General features: G+C 37.9%; 1 protein-coding gene across 1 annotated transcript; it reads left to right on the plus strand.

Moving 5' to 3' along the window:
* The first annotated feature begins 1,137 nt into the window (after nt 1-1,137).
* Nucleotides 1,138-2,070, plus strand: LOC125399508 (olfactory receptor 4C16-like). The gene has a single exon (XM_048432928.2). The coding sequence runs from the start codon at nt 1,138-1,140 to the stop codon at nt 2,068-2,070; it is 933 nt and encodes a 310-aa protein (XP_048288885.1).
* The last annotated feature ends 12,458 nt before the right edge of the window (nt 2,071-14,528 follow it).

Below are 14,528 nucleotides of genomic sequence, written 5' to 3' on the forward strand. Positions count from 1 at the left end.
TTAACAACTGAACAATGATGTCCATCATTATCATTTCATTCAGCTATAACCACGGGACTCTATATGTTCTAAAATATACCCATAAGACAATAAGCAAGAATTAAAAGTATTAATAATAATAATAATAATAATATTTCTATCCACCAATAAATAATTATTCTGAATCAGTGGATATATAAAGAAATATGAACCACAGTAGATTTTAAGATTACTCTGAGGTTATAAACGTTTATTTTTCTCATGTTTAGGCTGGAATATTTGAGGGAAGCTTTGGTGGGTATAGATAAACTACATATTTAATTACACTTGCAAAAATATGTGTAATGATGTGTCAAAAATATGTAGTAATGAAAGGCTTCTTCCAATTTATTCAGAAAACCCCAAGGCAATGAAAGATAAGCTAAATATTGAATTGGTCATGTGTATTAAGGATAATTTTAAGGCTTTTGTTTTGTTTTTCTTTTTCATTTTTTCTTTCTTTTTTTTTTCAAGACAGGGTTTCTTTGTGTATCTCTGGCTATCCTGGAACTCACTCTATAAATCAGGATGGCCTCGAACTCACAGAGGTCCACCTGCCTCTGCCTTCCTCAGTTCTGGGATAAAAGACTTGTGTCACCACCTCCCAGGTGTTTTTATTTCTTCAAGACAGTATTTCTGTGTTGTTTTTGGAGCCTGTTCTGGCATTCATTTTGTGGACAAAGTTGGTCTTAACTCACAGAGATTTGCCTACCTCTGACTCATGACTACTGGGATTAAAGGCATGCACCACCACCGCCTGACTGTGTTAATGTCAATTTGATATAAAAAATAAAGTTAATGACAAAATATTACACAATTTTTATTCTAATGTTATACTCACTGAGTTGTAAAATTAAACATAATTGTGAAAACAGTGATGTCTCTTTGGCGAGTGCTTTGGGAAATGATCACAGTCATAATAATGCAAACGATGGCCACTGAAATTTAGGAAAAATTGTTGAATCATTTGTTAAAGAAACAGAAAGATGTCACTAATGGTGATTGCTTGCTTTTACAAAAAAATATCAATAGAATTACATATGACCCTCAAAATAAATGATTTTATTGTTTTTCAGATAAATTATTTCTTATGTACCACTTCTGATCACTAATGAAACAATGTGGCTGAATAACAATGTGACTGAGTTTATTCTACTTGGTTTGACACAGGATCCATTTAGAAAGAAAATCCTATTTGTTGTGTTTTTGCTTTTTTATATGGGGACATTATTGGGTAACTTGCTGATAATTGCTACCATCAAGACAAGCCAGGCCCTTCAAAGTCCTATGTACTACTTCCTGTTCTACTTATCCTTGTCTGACACCTGCTTCACTACAACTATCGCCCCTAGGACGATTGTGGATTCCCTCATGAAGGAGGCCTCTATCTCTTTCAATGAGTGCATAATACAAGTGTTTACTTTCCATTTCTTTGGCTGCCTGGAGATCTTCATCCTCATCCTCATGGCTGTTGACCGCTATGTTGCCATCTGTAAGCCTCTGCATTATATGACAATCATGAGCCACCGGGTCTGTGGGATGCTGGTGGTCATAGCCTGGGTGGGATCCTGTGTGCATTCTTTAGTTCAAATATGTCTAGCTTTGAGTTTACCCTTCTGTGGTCCCAATGAGATTGATCACTATTTCTGTGACTTGCAGCCACTGTTGAAACTTGCATGTTCAGATACATATATGATCAACCTACTTCTGGTGTCCAACAGTGGGGCCATTTGTACAGTGAGTTTCCTCATGTTGATGGTCTCATATGTCATCATCTTGCATTCCCTAAAAAACTACAGTGCTGAAGGGAGGAGAAAAGCCCTTTCCACCTGTGTCTCCCACATCATTGTGGTCATCTTATTCTTTGGACCTTGCATATTTATATACACACGACCTGCAACCACATTTCCTATGGACAAGATGATAGCTATATTTTATTCGATTGGGACACCTTTGCTTAACCCTCTGATTTACACACTGAGGAATGCAGAGGTGAAAAATGCCATGAAAATGTTATGGAGGAAGAAACTAGTCTCAGATGATAGAAAATAAATGGAGGTCTTTCTTCAATCTTTTTCATAGTTAGCTTTAAATTAGAAGTCAATAAGTTTTACTTCTATTACTAGTTTAATATAACAGTTTCTTACTGCATTAGATTATAAACTCATATATTATAGGGACAATGTGAAACATGTTGAGTCAATTTTACATAGAAGAATAAAGCATGAAACACAAATAAGTATGAAGATCCTTTGTCTTTGTTCATGAGTGATGCTGTGTCTCTGCCCTTCCAGTCTTTCTGTCCCAACAGCTAATGTCAGTGGTTGTAATCTTCTGTCTTCTTTCTTATTGATTTCTGATATTTCCTCCTAATATGTATTCATCTGTATAATCACATTTTATATTAAAGCCTGATAAGGTTTACCACTTTCAATTATTTATTATTCTTAGTATTATTTGTGAGATTTTAATATAATTATAACTGCTTTTCCTTCTCTTTCATTCCTCAAAACTCCCCATATATATTTCTGTCACTTCTTCAAAATTGTAACCTCTTTTTTCTACTCCTTGCTATAGCATGCATATTTGTGTATATATATATATATATACATATATATATTACAATTAGTTATTTTTTTATAAAGATGCTTTGGTTTTACCATCAACAGAAGGTATTCTATGAACATAGCAAATTTTTCAAAATACAAATAATTGTAGCAAGTGTGAATATATGTGAAAATGCATTTACTTGAAAGAATTCCTATTCTATTTGTGGATTGACCCAGAATTCTTACTATGTGTTTATTTAGATTATTCTAGAACTGCTGTGGGATAATGTTTTTTAAATACTGTAAGTATTTGTTATTCATTTTATTTTAATATGAATAACACCAGTAGTAAGACAGGAAGTATAGGTGGACAATCAGACTAGGAGGATTCTGGTAAGAAGAAAAGCAAAGACACAGTCACAAGCTAGATGCAGAGGAAGAAATATGAGAATGCTTTACTGAGAAAATATAAAAATGCCACATGGAGGAACTTGAACTACCCACAGGGCAGGAAACCCTGACTGCTCTTAGGGATGGAGAGGGAAGAGGAGTGGGAGTGGGGGGAGTGGGAGGGTGTTGGGAGGAGGGGCGAAAATGGAAACTTTTACATTTTAATAAACTTTAAAAAATAAAACAAAAGAAAAAATGCCACATGGTTAAACATAGATAAGAATTATGGCTTAATTTAAGTTGTAAGAGCTATGTAATAATAAGCATTAATGAAGAGGCCAAATTTATAATTAATGTAAGCCTTTGCATGTTTCTTTGGGACTGAATGGCTGTGGGAACAAGCAGAATCAAAATTTCCATCTATACAGAGCATTAACAGGATACACAGAAGAAATTTCTCTCTTGAGAACCTCTGGTTCTCTTCTCTCAAAGTTGGGTTTGCAGTCACAATGATTCTTTTGTAATCCCTATAGCTTTCTTATGACTTGATCTATTCTACTTTATCTGTTAAGATTCATCTTGAATTAATTATAGTATGTTCTTCATTGCAAAGTGTAAGACTTAGTGCAGCATATGTGGAGTAGTTTAAGGTATAGATGTCTATACAAGTCAGCACCAAGAGAAAAATCACTTCAAGATAAGGTATTTGGATATATTAGCAGATTAAACAGAAATAGGATGACCCAAGGGAATATTTCAAGCTTTGAAACAGAAATTTTATGTTGGAAATATAAATTATTTTAATGAATTTTGAATCCAACTCAGAAGAAAATATTAGCAAAGGAAGAGCAGACTTTTGGATGAAATTTTTACATTAGAGAAGAGTTGAATTTGACATTGTTAATTAACACTCTAGTACTGAAAAAATTAATGCTAATAATATTTCTAATGTCAGTGTTTTCTTCATAGAAAAAATTAAACATGAATTATTTTTTATTGAAGATTTCTATTACTTTCATTAACCAATAAATTGTATAGTAAATTTTTAATTAATTTTGTTATATCAGAAACCATTAAATTTCTTTCTATCTTATTTTGCATTCCTTGGTTTATTTTTGAGTGCCTGGGATTATATGTATGTCCTTGTACTTGCAGGTCATAGGATCTATGGTAGAGACATAACCATATCTTAAATTTATTTAGCTCGAAGCATGATTACATTTTTTTGTTTTAGTAGAAATAAGTAGTCGACAAAAAGCTATACTGCTATGTATATTGTTCATCACTTCCTTTTATGTTCTTTTATTTTCAGTCTCTCAGCATTCTTAAATATATTGTTATTGTGTAATGCCTATAGCTTGACTCTGTTAGTATAGAATTTTCAGTTTTAAATTCAAGATGACAAAATAATATTTGGTACCTTCTCTTTCTTAATAAAAGGAAAATTTTATTCTTATTCTAGCTAGAACTTCAAATACTATATTGAATAGATATAGTGAGAGTGGACAGCTTGTCTTGTTCCTGATTTTAGTAGAATTGTTTTGAAATTCTCTCCATTTAATTTGATGTTGGCTACTGACTTGTTATAAATTGCTTTTATTATGTTTAGGTATATTCCTTATAGCTATGATCTCTCCAAGTCTTTTATCATAAAGGGATGTTGAATTTTGTCAGATGTTTTCTCAACATCTGATGAAAAGATCATGTGAAATTTTTCTTGCAGTTTGTTTATATGGAGGATTATATCCACAGATTTTTATATGCTGAACCATTCCTGCATCTCTGGAATGAAGCCTAATTGATCATGTTGGATGAATTTTTAATGTATTCTTGAATTCTGATTGTAAGTATCTTATAAAATATTTTTTGCATTAATGTTTCTGAAGAAAAGTATTTTGTAATTCTCTTTCTTCATTTAGTTTTTTTTAAGTAAATTTTATTAAATTATAAAAGTTTCCATTTCCGCCCCCCCTCCCAACACCCTCCCACTCCCCCTACTCCCCCTCCTCCTCCCTCTTCGTCCCCCAGGGCAGTCAGGGTTTCCTGCCCTGTGGGAAGTTCCAGTTCCTTCCCCCTCCCTCCAGGTCCAGGAAGGTGAGTGTCCAAACAGACTGGATCCCCAAAATCCAGTATATGTAGAGGAAACAGGTCCCAGTGTCATAGTCAATGGCTTTTCAGAAAGACTTCGGGCCAGCCACAGTCAGAGAATCCGGCCAAATTCCGAGAATCTGGTTAGATCACGTCCTCGTTCAGTCCCAGTCCAACTGGCCTTGGTAAACTCTCATCAGATCCGTTCCCTTGTATCACTGGGTGATAGCATCCCTCACAGTACTGATTTCGTTTTTCATGTTGTTCCTCCTTCTGCTCCTCATTTGGACCTCGGGGGGCTCAGTCCGGTGCTCCAATGTGGGTCTCCGACTGTATCGCCGTCCTTCGCCAGATGAAGGATCTATGGTGATAAGCAAAATATACACCAGTATGGTCATGGGCCACGACCGATTCAGGCACCCTCTCCTCTGTCCAGAGAGCAATCTGGGGGATCTCTCCTTGGACCTGGAATCCCATATATAGTCAAGTCTCCTGTAAACTCTAAAATGGCTCCCTTAGTTGAAATATATTGTTCCCTGATCCCATATTCATCCTCCCCCCCCATCCCCGGCCACCAAGCTTTCCCCGTTCCTCCCCTACTCCCTTCTCTCTAACCCTCTCCCATTCCATCTACCCTCCCACCCCCCCATGCACCCGAGGTTACCTGGGACTCTTGTCTATTTCCTACCTCCTGGTGGATAGCTAAATAATCTTCATCAGGTTCATCTTCTTATTTAGCTTCTCTAGGATCACGAATAATAGGCTCAAAGACCTTTAATTATGGTTAGAATCCACTTATGAGTGAATACATACCGTGTTCCTCGTTTTGGGTCTGGCTTACCTCACTCAGTAAAGCGTTTTCTATTTCCATCCATTTGCATGCAAAATTCAAGATGTCATTGTTTTTTACCGTTGACTAAAACTCTAATGTGTATATGTTCCACACCTTTTTTAACCTTTCTTCTATTGAGGGGCACCTAGGCTGTTTCCAGGTTCTGGCTATTACAAATAGTGTTGCTATGAACATAATAGAACAAATGCTTTTGTAGTATGTTAGGGAATCTTTAGGGTATATTCCCAAGAGTGGAATTGCTGGGTCCTGAGGGAGGTTGACTCCCAGTTTCCTGAGAAACCTCCACACTGATTTCCACAGTGGCTGCACGAGTTTGCATTCCCACCAATAATGGATGAGTGTTCCCCTCACCCCACATCCTCTCCAGCATAGGCTATCGTTGGTGTTTTTGACTTTAGCTATTCTGACAGGTGTAAGATGGTATCTCAAAGTGGTTTTGATTTGCATTTCCCTGATCGCTAAGGAGGTTGAGCATGACCTTAAGTGTCTTCTGGCCATTCGAAGTTCATCTGTTGTGAATTCTCTGTTAAGTTCAGTACCCCATTTTTTAATTGGGTTAATTAGAGTTTTAGTGTCTAGTTTCTTGAGTTCTTTGTATATTTTGGAGATCAGACCTTTGTCTGATGAGGGGTTGGTGAAGATCTTCTCCCAGTCAGAAGGCAGCCTTTTTGTCTTACTGACAGTGTCCTTTGCTTTACAGAAGCTTCCCAGTTTCAGTAGATCCCATTTATTCATTGTTTCTCTTATTGTCTGTGCTGCTGGGGTCCTACTTAGGAAGAGGCCTCCTGTGCCTAAATCTTGTAGACTACTTCCCACTTTCTCTTCTATCAGGTTCAAAGTGGACGGATTAATGTTGATGTCTTTAATCCATTTGGACTTGATTTTTGTGCATGGTGATAGATATGGATCTACTTTCATTTTTTTACAGGTTGACATCCAGTTATGCCAGCACCATTTGTTAAAGATGCTTTCCTTCTTCCATTGTATACCTTTAGCTCCCTTGTCGAAAATTAGGTGTTCATAAGTTTGTGGGTTAATATCTGGGTCTTCTATTCGATTCCATAGGTCGACTTCTCTGTTCTTATGCCAGTACCAAGCTGTTTTCAATACTGTAGCTCTATAATAGAGTTTGAAGTCAGGGATGGTAATGCCTCCAGAAGTTCTTTTATTGTATAAGATTGTTTTGGGTATCCTGGGTTTTTTGTTTTGCCATATAAACTTGATTATTGTTCTCTCAAGGTCTGTGAAGAAGTTTGATGGGATTTTGATGGGGCTTGCATTGAATCTATAGATTGCTTTTGGTAGAATTGCCATTTTTACTATGTTGATTCTCCCAATCCAAGAGCAGGGGAGGTCTTTCCATTTTCTGGTATCCTCCTCAATTTCTTTCTTCAAAGACTTAAAGTTTTTGTCAAATAGGTCTTTCACTTCCTTGATTAGAGTAACCCCAAGATATTTTATGCTATTTGTGGCTATCATGAAAGGTGATGCTTCTCTGATTTCCCTCTCTGCTTCTTTATCCTTTGTGTATAGGAGGGCCACTGATTTTTTGGAGTTGATCTTGTATCCTGCCACGTTACTAAAGGTGTTTATCAGCTGTAGGAGTTCTTTGGTAGAGTTTTTGGGGTCACTTATGTAAACTATCATATCGTCAGCAAATAACGAAAGTTTAACTTCATCCTTTCCAATACGAATCCCCTTGATCTCCTTATGTTGTCTTATTGCTATTGCTAGAACTTCAAGCACTATATTGAAGAGGTATGGAGAGAGTGGACAGCCTTGTCGTGTTCCTGATTTTAGTGGAAAGGCTTTGAGTTTCTCTCCATTCAATTTGATGTTAGCTGTCGGCTTGCTGTATATTGCTTTTATTATATTTAGGTATGATCCTTGTATCCCCAGTCTCTCCAACACCTTTATCATAAATGGGTGTTGAATTTTGTCAAATGCTTTTTCAGCATCTAGTGAGATCATCATATGGTTTTTTTCTTTCAGTTTATTCATATGATGGATTACATTGATAGATTTGCGTATGTTGAACTAGCCCTGCATCTCTGGAATGAAGCTGACTTGATCATAATGGATAATTTTTCTAATGTGCTCTTGGATTCGGTTTGCCAGTATTTTATTGAGAATTTTCGTGTCGATATTCATGAGTGAGATTGGCCTGTAATTCTCTTTCTTGGTTGTGTCTTTGTGTGGTTTTGGTATTAGGGTAACTGTAGCTTCATAAAAGGAGTTAGGCAGTGACTCTTCTGTTTCTATATTGTGGAATACGTTAAGGAGTATAGGTATTAGCTCTTCCTGGAAGTTCTGGTAGAATTCTGCATTGAAATTATCTGGTCCTGGGCTTTTTTTGGTAGGGAGATTTCTGATAGCAGCTTCTAATTCTTCACAACTAACAGGTCTATTTAGATTGTTCACCTGTTCTTGGTTAAACTTTGGTATATGGTACTTATCTAAAAAAATGTCCATTTCTTTTACATTTTCCAACTTTGTGGCATATAAACTTTCATAGTAAGATCTAATGATTCTCTGAATTTCCTCTGTGTCTGTGGTTATGTCCCCCTTTTCATTTCTGATCTTATTAATTTGCATGTTCTCTCTCTGCAGTTTGATTAACTTGGATAGGGGTTTGTCAATCTTGTTGATTTTCTCCAAGAACCAGCTTTTTGATTCATTGATTCTTTGGATTGTTTTCTCTGTTTCTATTTTGTTGATTTCAGCCCTCAGTTTGATTATTTCCAGTCTTCTAGACCTCCTGGGTGAATCAGCTTCTTTTTTTTCTAGATCTTTCAAGTGTGCTGTTAAGTCTCCAATGTGTGCTTTCTCCGCTTTCTTTAATTGGGCACTTAGTGCTATGAACTTTCCTCTTAGCACTGCTTTCATAGTGTCCCATAGGTTTGAGTATGTTGTGTCTTTGTTTTCATTAAATTCAAGGAAGAGATTAATTTCTTTCTTTATTTCTTCCTTGACCCAGGGGTGATTTAGTAGTTGACTGTTCAGTTTCCATGAGTTTGTTGGCTTCCTGGGGGGAGCATTGTTGTTGAATTCTAATTTTATTCCATGGTGATCTGACAAGACACAGGTGGTTACTAATATTTTTCTGTATCTGTGGAAGTTTGCTTTGTTACCGAGTATGTGGTCAATTTTCGAGAAGGTTCCATGAGCTGCAGAGAAAAATATATATTCTTTCCTATTTGGGTGGAGTGTTCTATAGATGTCTGTTAAGTCCATTTGATTCAATACCTCCAATAGGTCTCTCTATTCTCTGTTTGGTTTCTGTCTGATTGACCTGTCCATTGGTGAGAGAGGAGTGTTGAAGTCTCCTACTATTAGTGTGTGTGGTTTGATGACCGCCTTGAGTTCTAGAAGAGTTTCTTTTACATATGTGGTGCCTTTATATTAGGAGCATAGATATTCAGGATTGAGACTTCCTCCTGATGAATTGTTCCAGTTATGAGTATGAAATGTCCATCTCCATTTCTTCTGATTGATTTTAGTTTGAAGTCGATTTTGTTAGATATTAGAATGGCCACGCCCGCTTGTTTCTTAGGTCCATTTGCTTGGAAAACCTTTTCCCAACCCTTTACTCTGAGTAAGTGTCTGTCTTTGTGGTTGAGGTGTGTTTCTTGTAAACAGCAGAATGTTGGATCCTGTTTTCGTATCCAATCTCTAAGTCTGTGCCTCTTTATAGGTGAATTGAGTCCATTGATATTAAGTGATATTAATGACCAGTGGTTGTTGACTCCGGTCATTTTTTTTTTTTTAGGTAGTAGAGTGTATGTGTTTTTCTTCTTTGATTTGTGCTTGTGAATGGTCGCTAGATGTTCGAGTTATTGTAGGTCGTGTTGGGAATGTTGGATTCCTTCGGTAGTGATTTTCCTTCTAATATTCTCTGTAAGGCTGGATTAATAGCTACGTATTGTTTAAATTTGTTTTTATCCTGGAATATTTTGTTTTCTCCATTGATAGTGAACAATAGCTTGGCTGGGTATATTAGTCTGGGTTTGCATCCATGGTCTCTTAGTTTCTGCAGTACCTCTATCCAGGATCTTGTGGCTTTCATGGTTTCCATAGAGAAATCCGGTGTAAGCCTGATAGGTTTACCTTTATAAGTTACTTGACCTTTTTCCTTTGCAGCTCTTAATATCCTTTCTTTAATCTGCATGCTTTGTGTTTTGATTATTATATGGCGCGGGGATGTTTTTTTCTGATCCAATCTATTCGGTGTTCTGTATGCTTCTTGAACCTTCATAGGAATATCGTTCTTTTTGTTGGGAAAGTTTTCTTCTATAATTTTGTTGAATATATTTTCTGGGCCTTTGATCTGCAGTTCTTCTCCTTCTTCAATCCCTATTATTCTTAGATTTGGGTTTTTTATTGTGTCCCAGATTTCCTGAATGTTTTGTGAAGAGAATTTGTTGGATTTGCCGTTTCCTCTGACCAGAGCATTTATTTTCTCTATGGTATCTTCAGAGTCTGAGATTCGTTCTTCTATCTCTTGTATTCTATTGGTTATGCTTGATTCTGTAGTCTCTGCTCGTTTACCTAGGTTTTCCATATCCAGCCGGTTCTCGTTTTTTGTTTTCTTCATTGCCTCCATTTCAGTTTTCAATTCTTGGAATGTTTCCTTTACTTGTTTGATTGTTTTTTCTTGGTTTCTCAGGGTATCACTCACGGATTTACTTATTTCTTCAAACTTTTTGTTATGTTTCTCATCCATTTCTATACTCATTTCTTCAAACTTTTTGTTATACTTCTCGACCAGTTCCTTAAGGGAGTTATTCATATCCTGTTTAAGGGACTCTATTGCTTTCATAATGGCACTTTTTTTCACTTCATCTGGGTTAGAGTGTTCAAATCCTTCTGTTGTAGGGTCGTTGGGATCTGATATTTTCATGTTGTTTTTCAGATTGTTGGAGGAGGTCTTGCCTTGGCGTCTGCCCATCTCTTCCATCAAATGTTCTCTATTGGAACTTCTGGTATTGGGTCAGGTTCCCTTGTTGGGCAGGGAGTTCACTGATAGAATGCCTACCTTTCCCCAGGCAGGGTATTGAAGCACAGGCACTCCCTCTTTCCGGGATGCCCCTACAGAGCAGACCCAGTGTGCAAGGCAGCTGAACTGGGGATATTTAAGGGCCTCAGTGGGAGAGGAGAAATATAGAAATTTGTACCTGGATGGAAGCTGGAATGGCAGGCGGGAGAGCATAGCAGGGTGGAAACAGCACTGCAGGCTGATCTGGGAGTCTATGGGGTCAGGGAAAGTCCTAGCTCCCCCTCGCCGGGCCCCTGCCGTGGGCCCGAATCAACTCACCACTCTGAAGGCCCTCTGGATGGAAGCTGGGATGGCTGGCGGGAAAGCTAGCAGGGTGGAGCCAGCAGAGCAGGCTGACCTGGGAGTCTATGGGGTCGGGGAAAGTCCTAGCTCCTCCTCGCCGGGCCCCTGCCGCGGGCCCGAATCAACTCATCACTCCGAAGGCCCTCTGGATGGAAGCTGGGATGGCTGGCGGGGAAGCTAGCAGGGTGGAGCCAGCAGAGCAGGCTGACCTGGGAGTCTATGGGGTCGGGGAAAGTCCTAGCTCCCCCTCGCCGGACCCCTGCCAATGGGCCGAATCAACTCACCACTCCGAAGGCCCTCTGGATGGAAGCTGGGATGGCTGGCGGGGAAGCTAGCAGGGTGGAGCTAGCCGAGCAGGCTGACCTGGGCCTTCATTTAGTTTTTATGTGGTTTGATTATCATGATGACTGTGGTCTCACAAAATGAATCTGACAATGTACCACCTGTTTCTATTTTGTTGAATAATTTGAGGAATATTGGCATTAGCTCTTCTTTGAACATATGATAGAATTTTGTTCTAAAACTGTCTAATACTGGGCTTTTTATTATTTTGTTGCAAGACTTTTAATGACTGTTTCTATTTTCTTAGGACTTATAGATCTATTTAAATTGCTAATATTATCCTGTTTCAACTTTCTTGAGTGGTAACTATCAAGAAAATTGTCCATCTCCTTTATATTTTTCAATTTTTTTGGAATCTATGAGGGTGATACTAAGACTCCTAGTATTGGGGGTAATAAAGTCTTAACTCGCCATCTTCTATAACCAGGTAAGGCTTCTAGTGGCGGGATTGTGACATCAATTCAGTCACAAAACCTTTGACCTACAAATCTGTCCTACCTGTAAGATGTGCTTGGGTAAAGGTGGAAAATTTGTGGGAGTGACAATCCAGTGACTGGTCCTGATAGAGACCCATGCCTTGAAAGGGAACCCATGCCCGACACTCTCTGGAGAGCCAGGAATCAGACGCTGGATTTCCAAGAGGCCAAGGATAGAACCAAACATAACTTGATAAAAGTCAATGAAATGATTCCTACTGAAGCTCAGCTCTACTCATAAACAGGAGCCTATCATAATCATTCTCACAGAGGCTTTTCCCAGCGAATGATGAGAACAGATGCAGAGACCTAAATCCAAACATTAGAAGGAAATGGGGGAATCATGTGCAAGAGGCTGAGGAAGGATTGTGGGAGCCAGAGGGTCAATGACACCATAATAAAACCCACAGAATCAACTAACCTAGATCTATAGGGACAAATAGAGACTGAACCAACAATCAGTGAACATGCATAGGTCTGACCTAGGTTCTCTATATATGTTATGGCTTGTAGCTTAGTGTTCTTGTGGGACTCTTAAAAGTGGGAAAAGGAGCTGTCTCTGATTCTTTTGCATGCTTTTGGGACCCTTTTTTTCAAATGGGTTTCTTCCATTCTTTTTTAGTATGAGGGAATTTGCCTACTCAATTGTTGCAACTCAGTATGCCTTTTTTTTGTTGATATTTCTTGGAGGCCTGATCTTTTATGAAGGGAAATGGATGAAGAGCAGATCTGCGGAAGAGGCAAGTTTGGGGAAGGGACTGGGAGGAGAGCTATGAGGGAAAACTGGTGCTGGGATGTAGTATATGAGAGAAGAATAATGAAGATAAGGAAAACAATGCATATTGAATATAAAGGCATCTTTTTCATTTATTTTACTTTATAGATATGAGTGCTTAGATTTCATATATGTCCGTGCAGTGTGTATGTGCCTGGTGTCCACAGACATTAGAATAGAAAATTAGATGTCTTGGAACTGGAGTTGCAAATGCTTCTTGGACCAGGATTTTTCTTTTGGGCTAACACAACAACCAGTTCCAAATCATGATAAGGAGACTTATTATTAGTTTTGAATGTTTGATCTAGTTTAGATTAGTTTCAAGATAACTGTTTTAACTTAAATTATCTTGCTTCTCCTTGCCTAACTTTTGCCTTGGGGCTTTTAAATTTTCTTTTCTTCTGTGTATCTTAATTTCACTGCTTCTCTTGTCTACTGGCTGGCATCTGTCTGGCTTCCTGCACTGGGTGTCTTTCTGTTTTTTTCTCTTCCTTCTCTTGTTTCTCCTCCTTATTCTATCTACCTAGCAGCCCCATCTGTCTTTTCTTTCTGCATAATTTGGCTGTTCCTTAGGCAGGTAAGCTGAAACAAATGCTAAACAACTTTACATAATTATACAAATGCAACATAAACAAAAGTAACACACCTTTACACAGTTAAAGAAATATTCTGCAGTATAAAGAAATGTAGCACATCTTTGCCCACTTAAAATACTATTCCACAATAGATTGTGAACCTCAATACAGATGATGCCAATTAGACCTGGGCTTTCTTGAAAACAACTCTTAACTGCTGAGTCATCTTTTCACCACTATTGGGACCTTCTTTATAGTCTATCTAACATTACTTCTTTATATACAGTGAACATCGAGCTCCATGTTTGCTGTTGCACATCTCCTGCAGATTGTGACCTACAGTATACCATTTGAAAGAATTTACAATAAAGATACAAATAAGACTAAGGGTGCATCTCCTTATACCCTTACAAAAAATAGGTATTTTGCTTGAAGTAAACACTATAATGGAAGAAAACATGGAAATCTGAGTAGTGAAATGGAAACATTGGTGTGAAAAAATGAGGGAGGGCTAGGACATGCTGAATTATTTTACATCTCTTGGGTTGTCACTACCATTTCCTTTCCTTTGAAAGAGAGCTTTGTTTTTTACATCTAGGCAATGCTGTTGCTTATGAGAAGAACCTGCCATTTGTATTGTTTGCTTTCTGCACAATCATCTTCCTATATCACATTTTGCTTTCCCCAGCAATTCAGTGAAACATCTTAGGAAAGCCTGGCTAGGAAAGTACAAACTTACAGAGATATAAGACATTTGAAGAAATGATAGGAGATACTTAAATAGGTGCAGGAATGGGCCTTATGAGAACTTCACTATGAGAGTGGATTCTAAAGGTTTTAATAATGGCTGTCAGAATACATGTCTAGAGAGTAAGAAATCATTTGACATGCGACATTCAGTCATGGCATAAGAATGGATATTATGAGTGTGGGATCCAGTTTCTCTTTCTGCTGCCTGCAGATCAAGTTGTGGAAATCTCAGCTTATTCTCCAGCATTGTGTCTGTCTGCATGTTGCTAGGCTTCTACCAATAATGATAATGTACTAAACCTCTGAAAGTGAAGGCCTTTGATAATGAAGTTAATGCTTTCTTGAACAATGTTTTTGGACCATGAGAGCCAGCT

This window comes from Myodes glareolus, chromosome 3 (genome assembly GCF_982192425.1).
Source record: "Myodes glareolus chromosome 3, mMyoGla1.1, whole genome shotgun sequence".
In the NCBI taxonomy this organism is placed as follows: Eukaryota; Metazoa; Chordata; class Mammalia; order Rodentia; family Cricetidae; genus Myodes; species Myodes glareolus.

Excerpts from the sequence above, each read along its gene's own strand:
- LOC125399508 (XM_048432928.2), top strand. The coding sequence starts at position 1,138 with ATGTGGCTGAATAACAATGTGACTGAGTTTATTCTACTTGGTTTGACA.